Source organism: Hemicordylus capensis, chromosome 4 (genome assembly GCF_027244095.1).
Source record: "Hemicordylus capensis ecotype Gifberg chromosome 4, rHemCap1.1.pri, whole genome shotgun sequence".
NCBI lineage: Eukaryota > Metazoa > Chordata > Lepidosauria > Squamata > Cordylidae > Hemicordylus > Hemicordylus capensis.
In genome coordinates, this window is record NC_069660.1 from 267,148,099 (window position 1) to 267,164,981 (window position 16,883).

Sequence of the window (16,883 nt, forward strand, 5' to 3'; positions counted from 1 at the left end):
AAGAGGGCAGCAGGGACTGGGAGATACCCTGCCGCCCGATTCAGAATTCGAAAGGAGAGCCCCGCGCCGCGCCGAGAGGGGGAATGAAGCGGGTGGCAGGGAGGTATGCTGCCCGCTTGCTCAAAGAAATACGGCGCCGTTCTTGGGAGGGTGAGTAAAGCCTCCCCTATCCTTTTTGGAACCCCCATCCCCAGTGCCGGACCGCAGCTCTGCGGTTCCGTGCACACCCCTAGTTTGCACAATCTGTTGAGTTTCTTTGGTATGGGTATGTAGACTGATCTCTTCCAATCTGTTGGCCACTGTGTCATTCTCCAAATTTGCTGGCATAGTTTGGTTATAGCCTTGACTGATTCTTCTTCTGTTGCCTGTCACATTTCTATAGCTATTCCATCAATTCCTGTAGCCTTCTGACTTGGTAATGACCAGAGTGCTGATCTAACTTCATCTTCCCGTACTAGTGGTTCTTGCAAGTAGGGAATATCTTCTAGAGTATCTTGGATGTTGATGTCCCTGCTGTACAGATTTTCCATATACTCCTTCCATCTCTGTTTGATTTTCTCTGAATCAGTTACTATCTGTCCCTTGGCATCCCTTAACATACCAATTAGAGGTTGAAACCTCTCTCTGAGTTCAGAGATCTTTTGGAAAACTTGCCTTGTTTTTCCATGTCTATTTCCATCCTCAAGGTCTTTACAGATGTCATTGTAGTACTGCTCCTTGTCTCTTCTAACAGCTTTCTGAAATTCCCTATTAAGTTCCTTTGTGAGGACTTATCTTTCTTGACTCTGGCTTCTCTCCTCTTCTGGGCAATTTCCACTATCTGTTTTGACATCCATTTTGCTTTCTTCTGTTTCTGGGTCTTTGGCAGTCTCTTTTCACATCCATCCTAACAACTTTTTTGATTTCATCCCACAGTTCCTCTGATTCCCTATCAATGAGACTCAGAACTTCAAAGCGGTTCCTGATGTTCTCCTTGAAAATGGTGGGTACATTCTCAAGATCATATCATGGGAGCTGGATAGCTTTGTTTTTCTGCTTTAGCTTGACTTGGAACTTACACATAAGCAGTTCATGATCAGTTCCATAATCAGCCCACGGCCATGTCTTTGCTGTTATAACTGAGCTCTTCCACCTCCTTCCACCAGTAATGTAATCAATTTGATTTCTATGTACTCCACCTGGTGATGTCCATGTGTATAGGCGCCGCTTTGGTTGTTTCAAGAATGTGTTAGCAATAAAGAGATAATTGGCTTGACAGAAGCTAATAAGTTGTTCTCCTGCTTCGTTTCTGTTTCCTAGGCCATATAGGCTGACTATTTTTTCCTCCTTACCTTTTCCAACTTTGGCATTCCAGTCTCCAACCACCAGCATCACATCTTGCTTGCATGTTCTGTCAATTTCAGACTGGACTTGAGCATAAAACTCATCAACTTCCTCTTCTTCTGCATCAGTCATTGGGGCATAGACTTGAAGAACTATCATGTTAAAGGGTTGTCCATGAAATCTAATTGATATTTTTCGGTCACTGACCGCATTGTATCCAGGTACTATCATAGCTATATCCTTCCTGACTATGAAAGCAACACAGTTCCTTCTCTGGTTTTCGTGTCCTGAGTAGTAAAATGGTATGGTTTTCTGACTGCAGGTGTCCCATTCTTGTCCATTTTAATTCACTGATGCCCAAGATGTCAAACTATAGTCAATTCATTTCATCTTCCAAACACTTTATTTATTTCTCCGCCGCCACCAAATTAAATCCTAACATATTTCTCTAACACTAACTTTAGCATTGTGCCTGAGGGGTAACACGGGGGGAAATAAAGAAACACAGATGAAACAATTTTAAAGTTCCAAACCAAAGAAAATAACTATTACTAGCTGATCCCAAGCAGAGCATCTGTGCGCTAGTGCACTCAGCCCCCGCTCGCCCATTCCTCCCCCCCACCTGCTCTCCACTCACCTGTCCCCCCCCCACTTGGCCTTCTTGTCCCCTCAGCTGCTACGAGGCTGGAGTCACACTGGGGCTCATTCAACCTGCCATTTGGCTGGCAGGCAGCCCGGAGAAGGGGGCTGTGCTGCTCTCTCTGCTGCTTGCTGAGCCGTTTCCTCGCCTCTCTGCGCAGAGAGGGAGGCTGTGCTGCCCTCTCTGCCGCCTGCTCAGCTGGTCTCCTCACAAGGAGGACGGTCGTGGTTGGGCTTCCTGCCGTTTTCTCTCTCCACCCATCTTTTTTTGTGGCCATCCGTTGCTTTCTCCCCCTGCCACCACTTTTCTCTCCCCCTCCTGGCAGGTTGCTCACAAACTCTTGCAAGAGCTGCCACGCATGGGATTAGCAATCTTAGAGAATTATAAATATAGATAGATTTGTACAGTAACTTCAGTTATCAGTGGTTTCTTATTCTATACAATGTAGGTCAAACACATAATGATATCTGAGACAAAGTAACAACCTTTGAACTGGCAAGACTGTACACCACCACCTCTTGTATTTCAAACTTGTATTCATACTCAGGTACTTATATAAGATTGTGCCAGTACATCAACAAAGGCTTTACTTTGAAGTTACTGAGGTGACTGTTTAGAAATAACAAGCTTCTTTAGACTTTCAACACCTTTACTGAGATACAGCTTCCCTGGCTGTATATCCTGTGGAATCAACCATACACTCTCAGCATTTACATTTGATAGTCAAACTTGCTCTACAGAGGTCATGTCTGGTGTGTATAATCTACCCACCAACCTCCCAATTCTACCCTCAGTCCTTCTCTAGAGACCCTAACCAGAGATCTTTTATCTATCCCTCACTGTTCCTATCTGAACCTATTTATAGCCACCTGTTCACTCCATTCCAAAGCCTTTCCCTTAGGAATTCTCTCCAGAGGAAGTTACTGTGTTTAAATTCCTCTTGATTGGCAGTGTTTACAAGCCAATCACCACACTCTCTCATTCTGCAATTCCTGTGCAAATGAGCAATTTAGGTACACTCTGCACTTGCTGTTGGGGTTTGGATCATATTCCCTTAGTGGACCTGACTTCCAGAGACAGGGCAGGTGTCAGCGCATGGCATCCCCTAAATGCCAGGGGTCCAGTGCCTTGGGAAGACAAATGGTCATGATATTTACACTGCCTCTAAGTCATTTAACTGCTTTCTCCTCCTCCCTACTGGCACACCGAAGTTATTATTTAAACTCCCCCACAATATCTGGAGTTACACTACATTTAGGGCATTGTGGGGGTGATGGTTTAAAACGGTGGCTTCAACTGTGCTTATGCTGAGAGGAGCACTGTTGCTGCTACTTCCCACCACAGTTCTGTGCCTGGTAAGCCCACCAGGGCCCACCCACATATGGAGACCCACTGAGAGAATTTTGCTCAGGGCCCCCTCAAATCGGGAGATGGCATTTAAGGTCACATCTGCCCAGGGGCCTGCACATGTACCCCAGAATGTGATATGTTCCATACACATGATCTTTGCATTCTGTTTTGCAGGATCCTCTGCAGCCTTGAGTATGTGGAAGTTAGGTGTGTTAATGTGGTGGGGGACACTATGATCCTTCTCCCACCACCATGCAGACTATACCTAAAATTGTTATCTGCACAGGGCTACTGTCATCACAGATAGATGTACAGCTTTTGTTAGCCTATATCCTAAATTTTTGTATCACTTCTCTCATGAGAAATAGTACAACTGTCAGAGTAAATTATGGTATACTTTGGCTAATAGATTGCACAAATAGGGATCTGCAACAAAATGTTGCAGTATATTCCTGGTGTGTATGTATTACTTAAACCTGTAACTGAACATGGGGGAGAAAATGTTAGCAACAAAGACAGGAGTCCCTACTCTAACTTGTGTCTTACTTCATATGCAAATTATATTTTTTATGATGGGGGGGGGTTGGAGGGGAGCACTGGTGCTCAATCCCAGCACCTTTTCATCCATCCCTAAAGTTTCAAGAATTAATGACTGGTGAGGGGTCAATTTAAAGTTTTCATTAATATATGGTGAGGTTTTAGGGACGCAAAGGGATCATGAAATAGGTATATCTAAAATTGAATGTTAGTTTATTGTGTGAGTGTATGTGTAAGAATGCATATGCAGTGATCAGCAGATTAACAGATTCAGTGTGAAACTTTCCCCTCTATTCCTTAAAAGAGTTCACAAACATACAGTTGTTTTTATGTTATTGGGGTTAACTCACCATACAAAGAGCTGTAAAGTGTTAACACCGCCCCCTCATAAAAAAAAAACAAAGCTATGAAATGGATGGTGAGAAAACAAAAATGTTTGAGAAACCCTTTCCCCTCAAAAGCAGAAGGGGTTGTGACTGTTTTGAGGGAGTATTCTTCAAGCTGAGATATTTCCCACTCTTTCTGTTCAAGCCCTCCTTTCCCCCATCGCCACTGAGGTCTAGGGATGTGTATGAACCAAGGCTTGTGCACTGGTTTGGTGCCAAACCAATCTAGGGCCACAGGGAGGGGAACAGCGAGTGGCATCTTTTAAAAAGAAGAGAGTGGGTCCTTACCTGTTCTCCACCACCGCATGCAGCTTCCTGCTGCTATGGCACTTCCTCAAGAACCTGCATATGGTGCTGGCACACACATGGCAATACCCTGACCATGCAAATGGCCTCCATGCATGTGTGGACACCATGTGTATGCTAGCGCTGCACACAGGTTCTTGGCGGCAGCGCTGTTGAAGTAGGAAGCTGAATGCAGCGGCGAAGAGCAGGTACACAGGAACATAAGAAGCTGCCATATACTGAGTCAGACCATAGGTCCAGCTAGCTCAGTATTGTCTTCACATACTGGCAGCGGCTTCTCCAGAGTTGCAGGCAGTATTCTCTCTCAGCTCTATCCTGGAGATTTCAGGGAGGGAATTTGGAACCTTCTGCTCTTCCCAGTGCGGCTCCATCCCCTGAGGGGAATATCTTACAGTGCTCACACATCAAGTCTCCCATTCGTATGCAACGAGGGCCGACCTTGCTTAGGTAAGGGGACAAGTCATGCTTGCTACCACAAGACTAGCTCTCCTATAGGGATGTGCACGAACCTGTTCAGAGGCCCTTTCACAGGGCTCCAAACAGGTTTGAATAACTGGCAGTTCGGCTGGCTCAAAGCTGGGGGAGATATCTTTAAGGGCGGGGAAGGTGCTCTTATCCCTCCTGCCACATTTTCCCCACTGGCAGTACACTTTAAAAGGGTCCGGCAGGGTGGCAGTGTACCTCCCTGCTGCCCCATTGCCTAGTCGGACCAGAAGTGACAGGAAGTACCCATGCATGCACACATTGCACTCGCACGCACATCAGACACACCCACACATTGCATTCACTCATGCGCACATCGGTCTGAAGAGGCAACTGGGCAGCAGAGAGGTATGCTGCTGCCCTGCCGGACCCACCGCCTTCGATCCCCACCCCCGCTGTTTCTGTGCATATCCCTGCTCTCCTACAAGCAGATAGGACTGCTTTCCTCTTTTAAAAAGATTCCACTAGCTGCTCCCCTCCCTCTGTTGCCGAACCGGTTTGGACCTCATCTGAACCAGTTTGGCACCGAACCAGTGCATGAACCTCAGTTCGTGCACATCCCTACTGAGGTCCATTAGTTCTGCCCACTTGCTAACTGGGCAAACCTTTTTAACATGGTGATTCTCTTTATTGAGCAGGGGAAGAGTAACTGGCCCTATCCACCCCCAGCACAGTGACTGCTGCTGGTGTCTAGCTTATGTTTCTTTTTAGATTGCGAGCCCTTTGGGGACAGGGAGCCATCTTATTTATTTATTATTTCTCTATGTAAGGTTCTCTTTGGAACCTTTTGTTGAAAAGCAGTATATAAATATTTGTTGTTATTGTTATTAATTCCCCTCGAAGACTATTAACGTTCTGTCCCATTGACTTACATGGAGGCTGTATGGGTATTTTTTTTGTCCCCCTTGTGTTTTTTCCTTCAGATTTTTTGAACACAGACATATTTGCGGGTCACCCCTAGTATGCTGGTATCTCTCACTCCTACAGACACTCCGGATAGTTGTCTGTCCATAAGAGTAGTAAAATTTCCAGCTCTTTCAGAAATAGTATATAGATATACTAACAAGATGTCTATATATCTATCTGCAGCAAATCTAATGATTAATTCCCCCCCCCCCTTATATAATACTCATGTGGGGTGTGTGGGAATGTGTGGGTAGCAGACATGATCTGCGGCTGACTATTAAACACAAAGAATAACAACTTGAGAGCCAGAATCCCAGCAGTGTAGCTCGTTTGGGACATTTTAAAACCTCAGCCTCTCAACTGGGAGATCTCCAATTAGCCCCGAACAAACTAAAAGCGCACAGGCTTGTGTGTGAAACAAGCAGTCGTTGGCACGCAACTGTTCCCAAGGTTGTGCTTCCTTTGCTTTTTCCTGAGATTTGGCGAAGGGGAGGGAAGGGGTCGAGTCACATGGATACAAAGCTTTTGATTAATGTCCAAGCGCTGCTGCTGCTGCTGCTCCAAATCTCTCTCAGTTATACAAAGAGAGCAGGGAGCCGGTGACCACTCATTTCCTACAGGCTGGGTCTTTCTTCCTTACTGGAAAAGGACACTTGAGAGAGAGAGAGAGAGAGAATTAAAGGGGTTTTCTCTTCTCACTTCTTCAGCAATGCCAGCCTAGAAGTGCAGCCCCGATATGGAACTGAGGTGGCTGTTTTGTTGTCCTTTCTGAACTTTGGTGGAAGAACCATCACCAGGCATTTGCTCGCCTTTCTACTGCCGGTCACCTCTGCGCCTCACAAAAAAGGAGAAGTTGCTGAGAAGTTTTTTTGGGTTTTTTTGTTTTTTTAAAGTTTCTTTTTTGGGAGGAGTGGCGGGGGGGACCATGACAGAAGAAATCAAAGGGAAAGGAGAGAGCGGGAAAGACCTGGAGAAGCAGCTGCGCCTCAGGGTGTGCGTTTTAAATGAACTACTGAAGACGGAGCGTGACTATGTGGGCACTTTGGAGTTTTTGGTGTCGGTGAGTTATCCCCCCCATCCCGCGCCAGCCCCATGCTTCTGCCTTTTGTTGTTGTTGTGCTGGCGCCTCAGTTGCCTTTCCTGACTTGCTGTGCACAAACAACCCCTCTGCTGCTCCCTCCTCCTCCTCACACGCCAACTTTGCCAGAAGAGAAGCGGGGAGGGGAATTTGGTGGAGGAACTAAATCAATGGCCACTAATGTGAAAAGCAGAGTTATCGTTTTGGCCTGCGGGAGAGTCTAATGTAGGCTGTAGCATCAGGAGAAGGTGAACCGTCCTCTGGCACCTTCGAGGCTTGCGGGTTCCTTTTGCATGAACTTCCCTTGCATGTTGCTCTTATGCTGAGTCGATGATCTGTTAAGCAAACAGATGCCCTGTCATTTCTGCTTCCTCGAGAACTTCCCCCTAGTCAGATAATTTCCCTGGGTACGGGAACTGCAAAGTTCTAGATGATGGTGTTTGCTCCAGGTATATATTTAATCGAACAGCGTTTGGGGGATATTAAACTGTTGAAGTTTAGAGTTTCAGCTCTGAAGGCGCCACAGTCTCTGTATTTACAATAATCCTTGAAACACAGTATTCTGGCGCGCGGGGGGGGGGGAGTAATAGAGAGAAAGAGAGAGTGCAAAGTGGTGGTGGGGTGAGAGCCTGATCTATAGCAGCTGTTCAGTATTAAAGCCACATGTAGCATTTGCCACTTCCTCTGTCTTCCCCCCTTCCTTGAGTTGACATCCTCCAATTCAAACTTTTCTTTTGGTAATGGGCTGATCCATAATTGAAGGAACTAAGTTTCTTATAATAAGAACAATGCACCTGGCCACAAAGGTAACACATCTTCTGTTGCAGCAGTGAATTTACCACTCTAATGCATGCTTTAATATCGGTGCTTAAGGAGAGTTTAGGGAAAGAGAAGAAGCTTTTGCATCTGGATAAAGCAAACTTCTGGAAGAAACAAAGGAGGCAGATCTCCTTGTGCAAAATAATAGCCCTGCATTTTCACTTTTATCAGCAACATCACTGAAGCAGCTTTCAGGATAAACAAATCTCAAGTTGCTTAATTTTGTGTCCGTCATAACAGACCTCACATATTTCCTCTCGTCCCTCTCACTACCCCCACCACCATCCTGTCTGAGGGGGAAATCTCACAAACAGCAAACTTCCTGCTTAGTTTTCTAGATCTGTGAACTTTCTGCTTATTATCATGCAAGAGAAAATTCTCAGCTTGGCTTTTGGCAGGAAGAACAACTGCAAAGACACTCAAAATATGATTTTTAAAGTAGCTTTGGCATCAATTCTATGAGGTGCTATATGACTATGAAAGAGTTACAAATTGATCAAAGTATTTTTTTTTAAAAACAATTCAATTCTGTTGTGTTTAAATAGGTATTTTTAAAATGTCATGGGAATTTAGTGTATGAACAGTGAGATTTTGCTATTCTTGATGAATGAAACTGTTTAAAGAACAGGAAAATATTGCGGAAAAGGACCACGCGGCATGAAAAAAATGGAAAACTGTGTTTAACATCTGTGAAGATATGGGGTACACAGGCTATATCATAAGTTTCAAGATGTCAACTAAGACTCAGGCAAAATATGCAAGCACATAAGGCCTATTGATTTTAATGAGATTTGCAGGTGTGTAAGCATGTTTAGGGTCTAAATGTGAGTTAGCTAAGGATAGGTCAATAAAGATATTGACCTCTTAATGAGGACAGATGTGGAACTAGTGCATCACTACTCCTGTCACATCTCTTTACTACTGATAGGAAGTTGTAGGTTGCTGTCTTCTGCCCCCCCCAATAGCTTACATTAGTTGGAGAATGATAACTTGTCTGTGAGCAAAGTCAAGGACTAGGACTAATTTAGATCTGTTGTTCTCTCTCTTGACAAGTCATGGTGGCAGCAGCAGAGTGGAATGGATTCTTCATATCCCTTTATTATAAGAGTTGTCACTTTAAGTGGTACAGCGGAGAAATGCTTGACTAGCAAGCAGAAGGTTGCCGGTTCAAATCCCCCCTGGTACTATATTGGGCAGCAGCAATATAGGAAGATGTTGAAAGGCATCATCTCTTACTGTGTGGGAGGAGGCAATGGTATTCTCCTCCTGTATTCTACTAAAGAAAACCACAGGGCTCTGTGGGTGCCAGGAGTTGGAATCGACTTGGCAGCACACTTTACCTTTAGAATGTGAATTGGGCCTTGTAATTGATTTCTCTTGTCAATTAGATATATGTACACTTCCAAAGTTCAGCTCCTGCAATGCTTATACTTCTGCTGACCTATGGTGATGCTGATAATCTGAAGTAATTGTGCATGTGAGCTTTGAATCTTGATGCTGCTATTCTAAAATACATGGTCTGAGAACTGTTGTCTATAGCTTCCTCCTTGATCTTGTTTTGAAACTATGGCTGTCTCAGGCACACTGGGAATAACTCCTACTAAACACAGTGGGACTTACTACTAAGTAAACATGCATGGGATTGTACAGCAGTAATTTATTTTGCATAAGCAAAAAAAAGGGCAGAGGATTGTGTAGATTGTGCAAAATGTTTATCAATATATTAATGTACACCTTCTTTCCTTGAGAACTGTAATAGAAATGTTGATAACATTTCTATAAGACTGAGGATGTTTAGAAATGGGAAGAGAGAAAATTGAGAAATTACTTTTAGAAACATATCTAGATAGTTGGAAATTTTCATGAGGACCAACAGACCAAACTTTTCCTTAAATATAGTTAGTGCATCAGAGGCTGAAAAGCATTTTATTCTTCAGGGCTGTTTTAAAACACTTTAAGCCTAAATATACTGCAGGGCCCAGGTGGAGCCGATGGAGTTGGTGTTGGGAACAAAATTACAGATTCCAGGGAAGCTGCTGAACTACACTGTACAATTTATAGACCAGGAGTGAAGCAGAATCCATGCAAAGGACTGAGCCACTCAGCCACATCTATACCAATGGATAGTTTAGGTTGTGCCAGAATCGAAAGCCATGTCACATCAAAGAGAAGAATCAAGGAAAGGTCACAGACAGGAAAAGCAGCTGAACTGGGAACAAAGGGCTTAAACATCAACCAACCCCGAGGCCTTCTCATGGTTTGGACACTTTGCCTCAGAGCAGGAACTCTTATATATATTTTAGTTATCAGTTAAGAGGAAACATTGCTGGCAAATTAGAGGCAAGAAGCATGCCAAGACCACTGTTTCTAAGGTTGAATTTGCATTGCTCTCTGGTTCCAGAAGGAGGAGAAATGGAGAATTCTTCTGCCTCTCTTGGTAGGAAAGACCATGCCAAAGAGAATAATTATTCAGAAGCAGGTATCTCAGTCTAACTAGTTACGCATAGCAGATCAATTGACTTGGAATCCTAGCTATCTGTTTTGCCCTGTTGAAGGGCTATGACTTATGTGCAGATTATCTCAATGTAGAAGAAATATCATATATGAGTTGGCTGTCATTCTGCTGATTTTGAACCAGGGAGTCTGCTCCTGCCCCACTTGATCTTGTCTACTTTAGCTACATCCCCTTTCCAGTTCCCTTTCCAGTCCTCATTGCAGTGTTATGTTCTATGTGTTCTGATTTAATAAACTTACATCTCTTGTTAAAGAAATTTTCTATGTTCTGATCTGGGTAGTTTCTGGACCACTGTTATCTTGCCGCATGTTATTGCCTTGTTCTTCTCATCCAAGCTACTTCACAGCTACTGCACAGTCTGCCAGGAGAGATGGGTGGACAGAGAATGGGAGCTGGGAGAGTCCCCCATTCCCCACACCACCCCATCTTTCTTAAAAGATCTCTCCCCACTATTTGATCTATTGTGCTTAAAAGTTTCGGGGTAACGATTCACTAAAGGGCCTTGGAGATATTCCTCCCCTCTCCCAGATCTCTTTCTTTTATGCTGAAATTGTGATTAAACCTTGGCTTGACTTTGACAATGGAGGTTTGATAACCTTGCTAAATAAGCAAAGCAACATCTTTCAAAGTGGTGAATCTCTTATATTTAGCAATTGTAGAGCAACTATCCAGTCCCAGCATAGCATCCCTCCAGTGGTTGTTGCTGGTGTCTATCTTAAGTTTATTTTTAGACTGTGAACCCTTTTGAGACAAGGAACAAATTTATTCCTTTTTCTATATGAACCTGTAGCGGATTATAGCCTTTGCCTCAGAGCAAGCTCACGTGAGGGGAAGGAAAGATGCTGAATCATCCTTGCTTAGCTTTCTGGCAAAGGCTACTCCTAAAACTGTTCTGTATTTCTGGTAGGTTCAAAAATGGCTCCTGCCGCCACCCCTGTTTTCCACAGAGATTGACTTTCCCTGGGCATGGGGTGGAATCCCAGGGAAACTCTTTCTCTTGCTATTGGAAAAGTACACAAAAATCCTCCATGTGCAAGCCTACATGTGGTGAGAAAACTGGTAGTTTGCTGAACGTATGAGGATGTACTTGCACCAGAGTAAGACCCTCTTCAGCCCCCCTTTCTCCTGAGTTAAAACCCCCACTCAGGGATGTTTGTAAAGGAACAAAAAGAAAAATAGCTTTATTCAAGTACCACAGACTGCTTCCATCTGAGGCTTTTTCAGCTTTTAGTAACAGGCAATAATGCTCAGTAGGTTACAAGAATACTTCAAAAAGTACCCCAAATGATGTTGGAGTGGCACGCTTTAAAAATCGTGATTACACAGTTGCAAAGAACAGGTATGTAGGAAAATACAAAAGCCCATTTAAAAGCTTCCAGAGTCTTTTGCAATGCCCTGGCTGGATGGGCAAAGGCTAATGTTTCTTAGTTTAGTTACGTTACAGGTAAACAATCATAGAACAGTTTCAGTGATATACAAAGCACACACTAAAGAAACAGAAAGTCCAATGCAAAATCTGACTAAACAGACTTTCCCTAGACTAAACTTCCTGAAGCCAAAGCCCAGGCTTCCTTTTTCTTGAACTCACCCAAACCCTGGTTGAAAATTCTATCCCCTGCAGTTCTATCTTCCAAGAACTGCAGTAATCCTCCAGCAGCCATCCTCCCTGACCACATGTGTACCTCTCGCACCTCCAGCCCAGCTTCTTCTAACAAAGAGCCTCTCCTTCCTCCCAACTGCTCTCTAGCTTCCTCCCACCTGGTGTGCTGATTGGCTGAGCCCTGGAGTTCACAAGCCTGTCATTCAGGACAGGGTTTACTTCCAGTTAACTCTTTAGGGAAGGGGTGACTGATCATGACAGAATCACTTGAAGAACTTCTTTGTTGAAAAGTAGTATACAGATAATAATGATAATGATGACGATAATAATAATAAATTTATGCTGTGGATTGCCTAATTCACTGCCATATACTGATTCTCCTAGTTGGAACTGTATACTGGCCACTTACTTCAGCACAGACGAAGCTCTTTGGAGCAGACTCTACTGTAACACTAAGGCCAAGACAGTGGCTCTTAAGTTAATGAAGGTAAACCAGAGGTAATTAAGATTCTTCAAAGCAAACTTGCTTACACTGAAAAGCTAAAAGTATGAAAACATCAGTGCACATACCATTCCTAGACCTAGTAAACAGGAAATTAAAATAATGTAAACATTGACATTTTAGCCATAGAAACTGAAAATTCCTGGACAGGATTTACAGTTACGTCTGTGATATATCTTTGAAGATTAGTTGCCATTAACTGCAAACAAACTCTAGAGGACTAACCCTGTCAGTCTGTGGCAGAAAAAAACACCAAACCTTATAGATCAACAGATGCATGATGTGTCCTGAGCTGGCAGATAACATACATACATGAGTACAGAGGAAAACAAAATCTAAACACTAGGACCAAAAGGCTACTCTCTGCATGTCATGGCCTTTTAGATCCACTGTTTACCATTGGTTTCCTCTGTACCTTGAATCAGCCAGCTGAAGGTGAATCAAGATGTCATGATGCAGATGCATGAAGGTATCTCTGCTTCCTGAAATATTCTTAAACAGCAGCTTCAAGCCCTTGGCCCGCTGAGCCAAATCATGACTATGGGAAAGGGGAACGGGTTCCTGTTTTTACCCATATGCATGTATGTTTTTCCTGTTGGGGCAAACAGCAGCTTGGGAAGGAAGAGTTTTCTTCAGGAAAACAGTACATAACTTATTACATATTTTGTTGCGGGTGCATGCTTGTATAATATATTTTCATAACGCTTGGTAAAAAATAGAGAAAAAATTAGGAATCGGAATAGTTATTTTCAAGAACTTTATTCTAGTTTAATAGGAAGCAAATTCAATTCCGCACTGGAAAATGTTTTCTGCAGACCACCTGAACCTATCCCATGGACCCCAGGTTAAGGCCCCCTGGTCTAGGAAAAGCTTTGTTGCAAACCTGTGTTACAAGCACTCTCAGAGGGTTGTACTCTCTTGATAAGTCAACAGAACACTGATAACACTTCGAGGAACTTCACATGATTAGTGTGAAGTGCCATTAGGGTTTGTGTGGGGAGAGCAGGCTTAGCTTGCTCTCTCCACAGACAGGCAGGGAGCCGTCCCTGGGCAGCCGGATCAGCCACCCACATGATTGCTGGCTCCATCACGGAGCTGGCAGGGATCGGGGGCCAGCTGTCCCCCGGAAGTCCCAGGATGCCCTGCACGAGACCCCCAAAGCCGAGAGGCTTGTTGGGGGTCTCCTTGAGTCGTCATGGTGTGAAGCTGTGCCGCAGCATCTCACGACCACAAAAACACGGTTAATGGAGTGAGCCTCTGTTAACCTCATTTAAGGGGAGGGGTTCTTAGGCGGGATAGCTGCTATGGAATCACCAGGTTCGCGGGCGAGCCTGGTAGTTCTAACTATCACTAGAAATTGGGCTGGGCTGCCTCACTGTGTACTGTTGTAATGAATCTGATGTACACAGCTGACTTGTTTGTGAAGAAATTAATCAAGGCTCTAGAAAAGGAATTGAATCTGATATATGGATTTACATATTTGTTATGGACAGCCCATGGACTGGATGTGGCTAAGTTATGAAACATGTTTCTGGTCCCAAGCAGTCCACTAAATTTCAGTCGGAGAGGGGATCAAATCTTGTCAACTGTTGTACTTGTAGGCCCAAGTAAATTGTTTCCAAAAGTCCAGCCATGCCTAAACACCTGTGATCTACAAGTGTGAAAGGTTTACTACTAGGCTGTGCAGCATATCTTATACAGCCTGACTATATGTGTGGTAGGCGGGGTTGTGCAATTTTAAACAGGTTTAAATAAACATTGGTGATTGATTGATTGATTAAGTGCTGTCAAGTCGGTGTCAACTCTTACTGACCACATAGATAGATTTTCTCCAGGATGATCTGTCTTCAACTTGGCCTTTAAGGTCTTTCAGTGGTGCATTCATGCTGTTGTAATTAAGTCCATCCACCTTGCTGCTGGTCGTCCTCTTCTTCTCTTTCCTTCAACTTTCCCCAGCATTATGGAATCACAATTTGCAATTTGTACACATCTTGATGACTATTAATGTCGCCATCTCAAAACCAGGTTGATTCAATTTGGCCTTGATTTTAAAAATTGAATCTAAATGTGTTTTAATTGTGCTGTGGAGGTGGGGAGCGCTGAGCCTCTGAATTACTTTAATTAAAAGAAAATGGCACTGGGGCACCCTGAAAATCCCATGAATTTCCCCCGTTGTTGCTTCGCTTGAACACTGGTGCTTTAGTGCAAAAGCACCAGTGTTCTAGTTAAAAGAACACCGGGCTACTCCATTAAATGGCTTTCTTGCCCCTGGTCTGAGCACCACCTCCCCACCCTCTATCAACTCTGCATTGGCGGGGAGGGATGGCGGGTCCGATTGCCGCCTCCCTGCAGCTGCCAGCAGCCAGCCCTATGTCTCCACTCCCACCAGAGGAATGGGACAGGTAAAACATGTACGGGGGAAGGTGCCTATTCACAGGAGCAGCCGTGGAGGGGGGGTGGCGGCTTGTTGGGGGTCACTGCTGCAGGTTCTGCAAAGATAATTCATTATTTACTTTTGTGGCGCCCTGGCGCTGATCTCTTTTTAATCCCCACTCCCTTGAGTGTGTGAGGAGAGTCATGTGCTTTGTTTTGGGGCCTCACTGCTATCGAGTCAGCACATACATGTACCACCACTTTTCACCCACGCTGTTCTCACTCCCTTGAATTTGACTTTCATTTTGATTTGGTGTGTGTGTGTGTTGTGTGTGTGTGTGTGTGTGTGTGTGTAATGCTGTTTTGGTGCTTTTAAAAACTCTCCTTGCTGACACCACCGGTCAGTTTCTTCCCATCTTCTTGCCCAGCTCCACCTTCTCCCTCTCTCTGAAGACTACAGAGAAGACCGTTGGCCTTGGTAGCCCTGCCCATACACACCACAGCTGGTTAAGCACTGCATGGGTGGGACTTGACACGTACCACTTAAACCTTTAATATAGAGAGATAAGCTTTCTATGATGAAATGTTCAGTCTTTATCCATTTTCTGGAAGGATTATGTTCCTCTCTTTCTCATTGGTTTGACCACAAGTGACCAATGTTATGATATAGCAGGATATACAAATGACCCATCACTTTAAAATGATTACACTTCCTCTGGTCTGTATCTTTTTAATGGCAGCTCTGCTGTAAGAATAAAAAGATAAATAATACATACTGGGATCTCTTAAATCAAGTAAACAACGAACAGTAAGATTCCCACCAGACTATGCACAAACCATGCAATATAGAGCATGCAATAACTTGGCTCAATATACTTTTATAATCAAAGATATTCTCCATCGAAGAAAAAATAAAAGATAACAATTGGAAATCACATAAATGAAACGAAATATGTTGCATTAGGGGAATGGTGAACTCCATTGTGTGGAGAGTAATATTGTCTGTTACTAACAAATCCACAATGGTGACCCGGTGACCTCCATTTTGATGTTAGTCTTTATCAAGTGGAGAACAGTCTTCAAAAAGTGCCAACACTGGTCCAAATGCTCCAAAACCTAGTCTTAATATGTACCTGTTTGTTCTAGAAAATACACTGAGAGCCAAGTTCTTGTACAAAGCCACACAATGGACTTCAACATTTCTCTAAAGCAATATATTTAGTTTCATTTATGTGGTTTCCAATTGTTATCTTTTGTTTTGTCTTAGATTGATATCTTTGATTATAAAATTGATTATACTGGACCAAGGTGTTGCATGCTCTTTATTGCATGGGTTGTGCATAGTATGGTGTGGATTTTATTGCTTCTTGTTAGCTCTGCTGTAAGCTCACAGCATAAACTCAGATGCCCAGCTATTTACAATTCTAATGTAGAATAGATGTTCTAAACTGTCCTGAAAAACTAAGAATTAACAAATCGCCAGGGCCAGATGGCATCCACCAAAGAATTCTGAAGGAATTAAAATGTGAAATTGCTGCTCTCCTACCAAAAATATGTAACTTGCTCCTACAATCAGGTTCTGTACCAGAGGACTGGAAAGTAGCTAATGTAACTCTGATTTTCAAAAAGAGATCCGAGGGGAACTTGGAAACTACAGGCCAGTTAGCTTAACTTCTGTGCCTGGTGAATTGATGGAAAGCATACTTAAGGACAAAATTGTTTAACATATAGAAAAACACGCCTTGCTGAAGGAGAACCAGCATGGCCTCTGCAAGGGCAAGTCTTGCCTCACTAAACTTTTGGAGTTCTTTGAGAGTGTCAACAGGAATGTGGATAAAGGTGATCCAGTTGACTTTGTAAGTATGGACTTACAAAGAGCTTTTGACAAAGTTCCCCACCAAAAGCTCTTGAGCAAACTTAGCAGGGGATAAGGGAACAGGTTCATGTGCGGATTGGTAACTGGTTGAAGGACAGGAAACAAAGGGCGGGAATAAATTGACACAGAGAGAAGTAAGTGGGGTCCCTCTGCGATCTATACTGGGACCAGTGCTCTTTAACTTGTACA

The 16,883-nt window shown here is 43.7% G+C and overlaps 1 protein-coding gene across 6 annotated transcripts in view; it reads left to right on the top strand.

Moving 5' to 3' along the window:
• Nucleotides 1-6,535: 6,535 nt before the first annotated feature.
• Nucleotides 6,536-16,883, top strand: part of PREX2 (phosphatidylinositol-3,4,5-trisphosphate dependent Rac exchange factor 2) — a 233,498-nt gene continuing 223,150 nt past the window's right edge. For all 6 annotated transcript variants that reach the window (XR_008306840.1, XR_008306841.1, XM_053248942.1 and 3 more), the window contains exon 1: nt 6,536-6,991. Coding sequence is in view for 4 of the 6 variants with exons in the window: in XM_053248942.1 (XP_053104917.1) it covers nt 6,857-6,991 (135 nt within the window). In the remaining 2 variants the exon portion in view is untranslated. The remainder of the gene's footprint in view (nt 6,992-16,883) is intronic.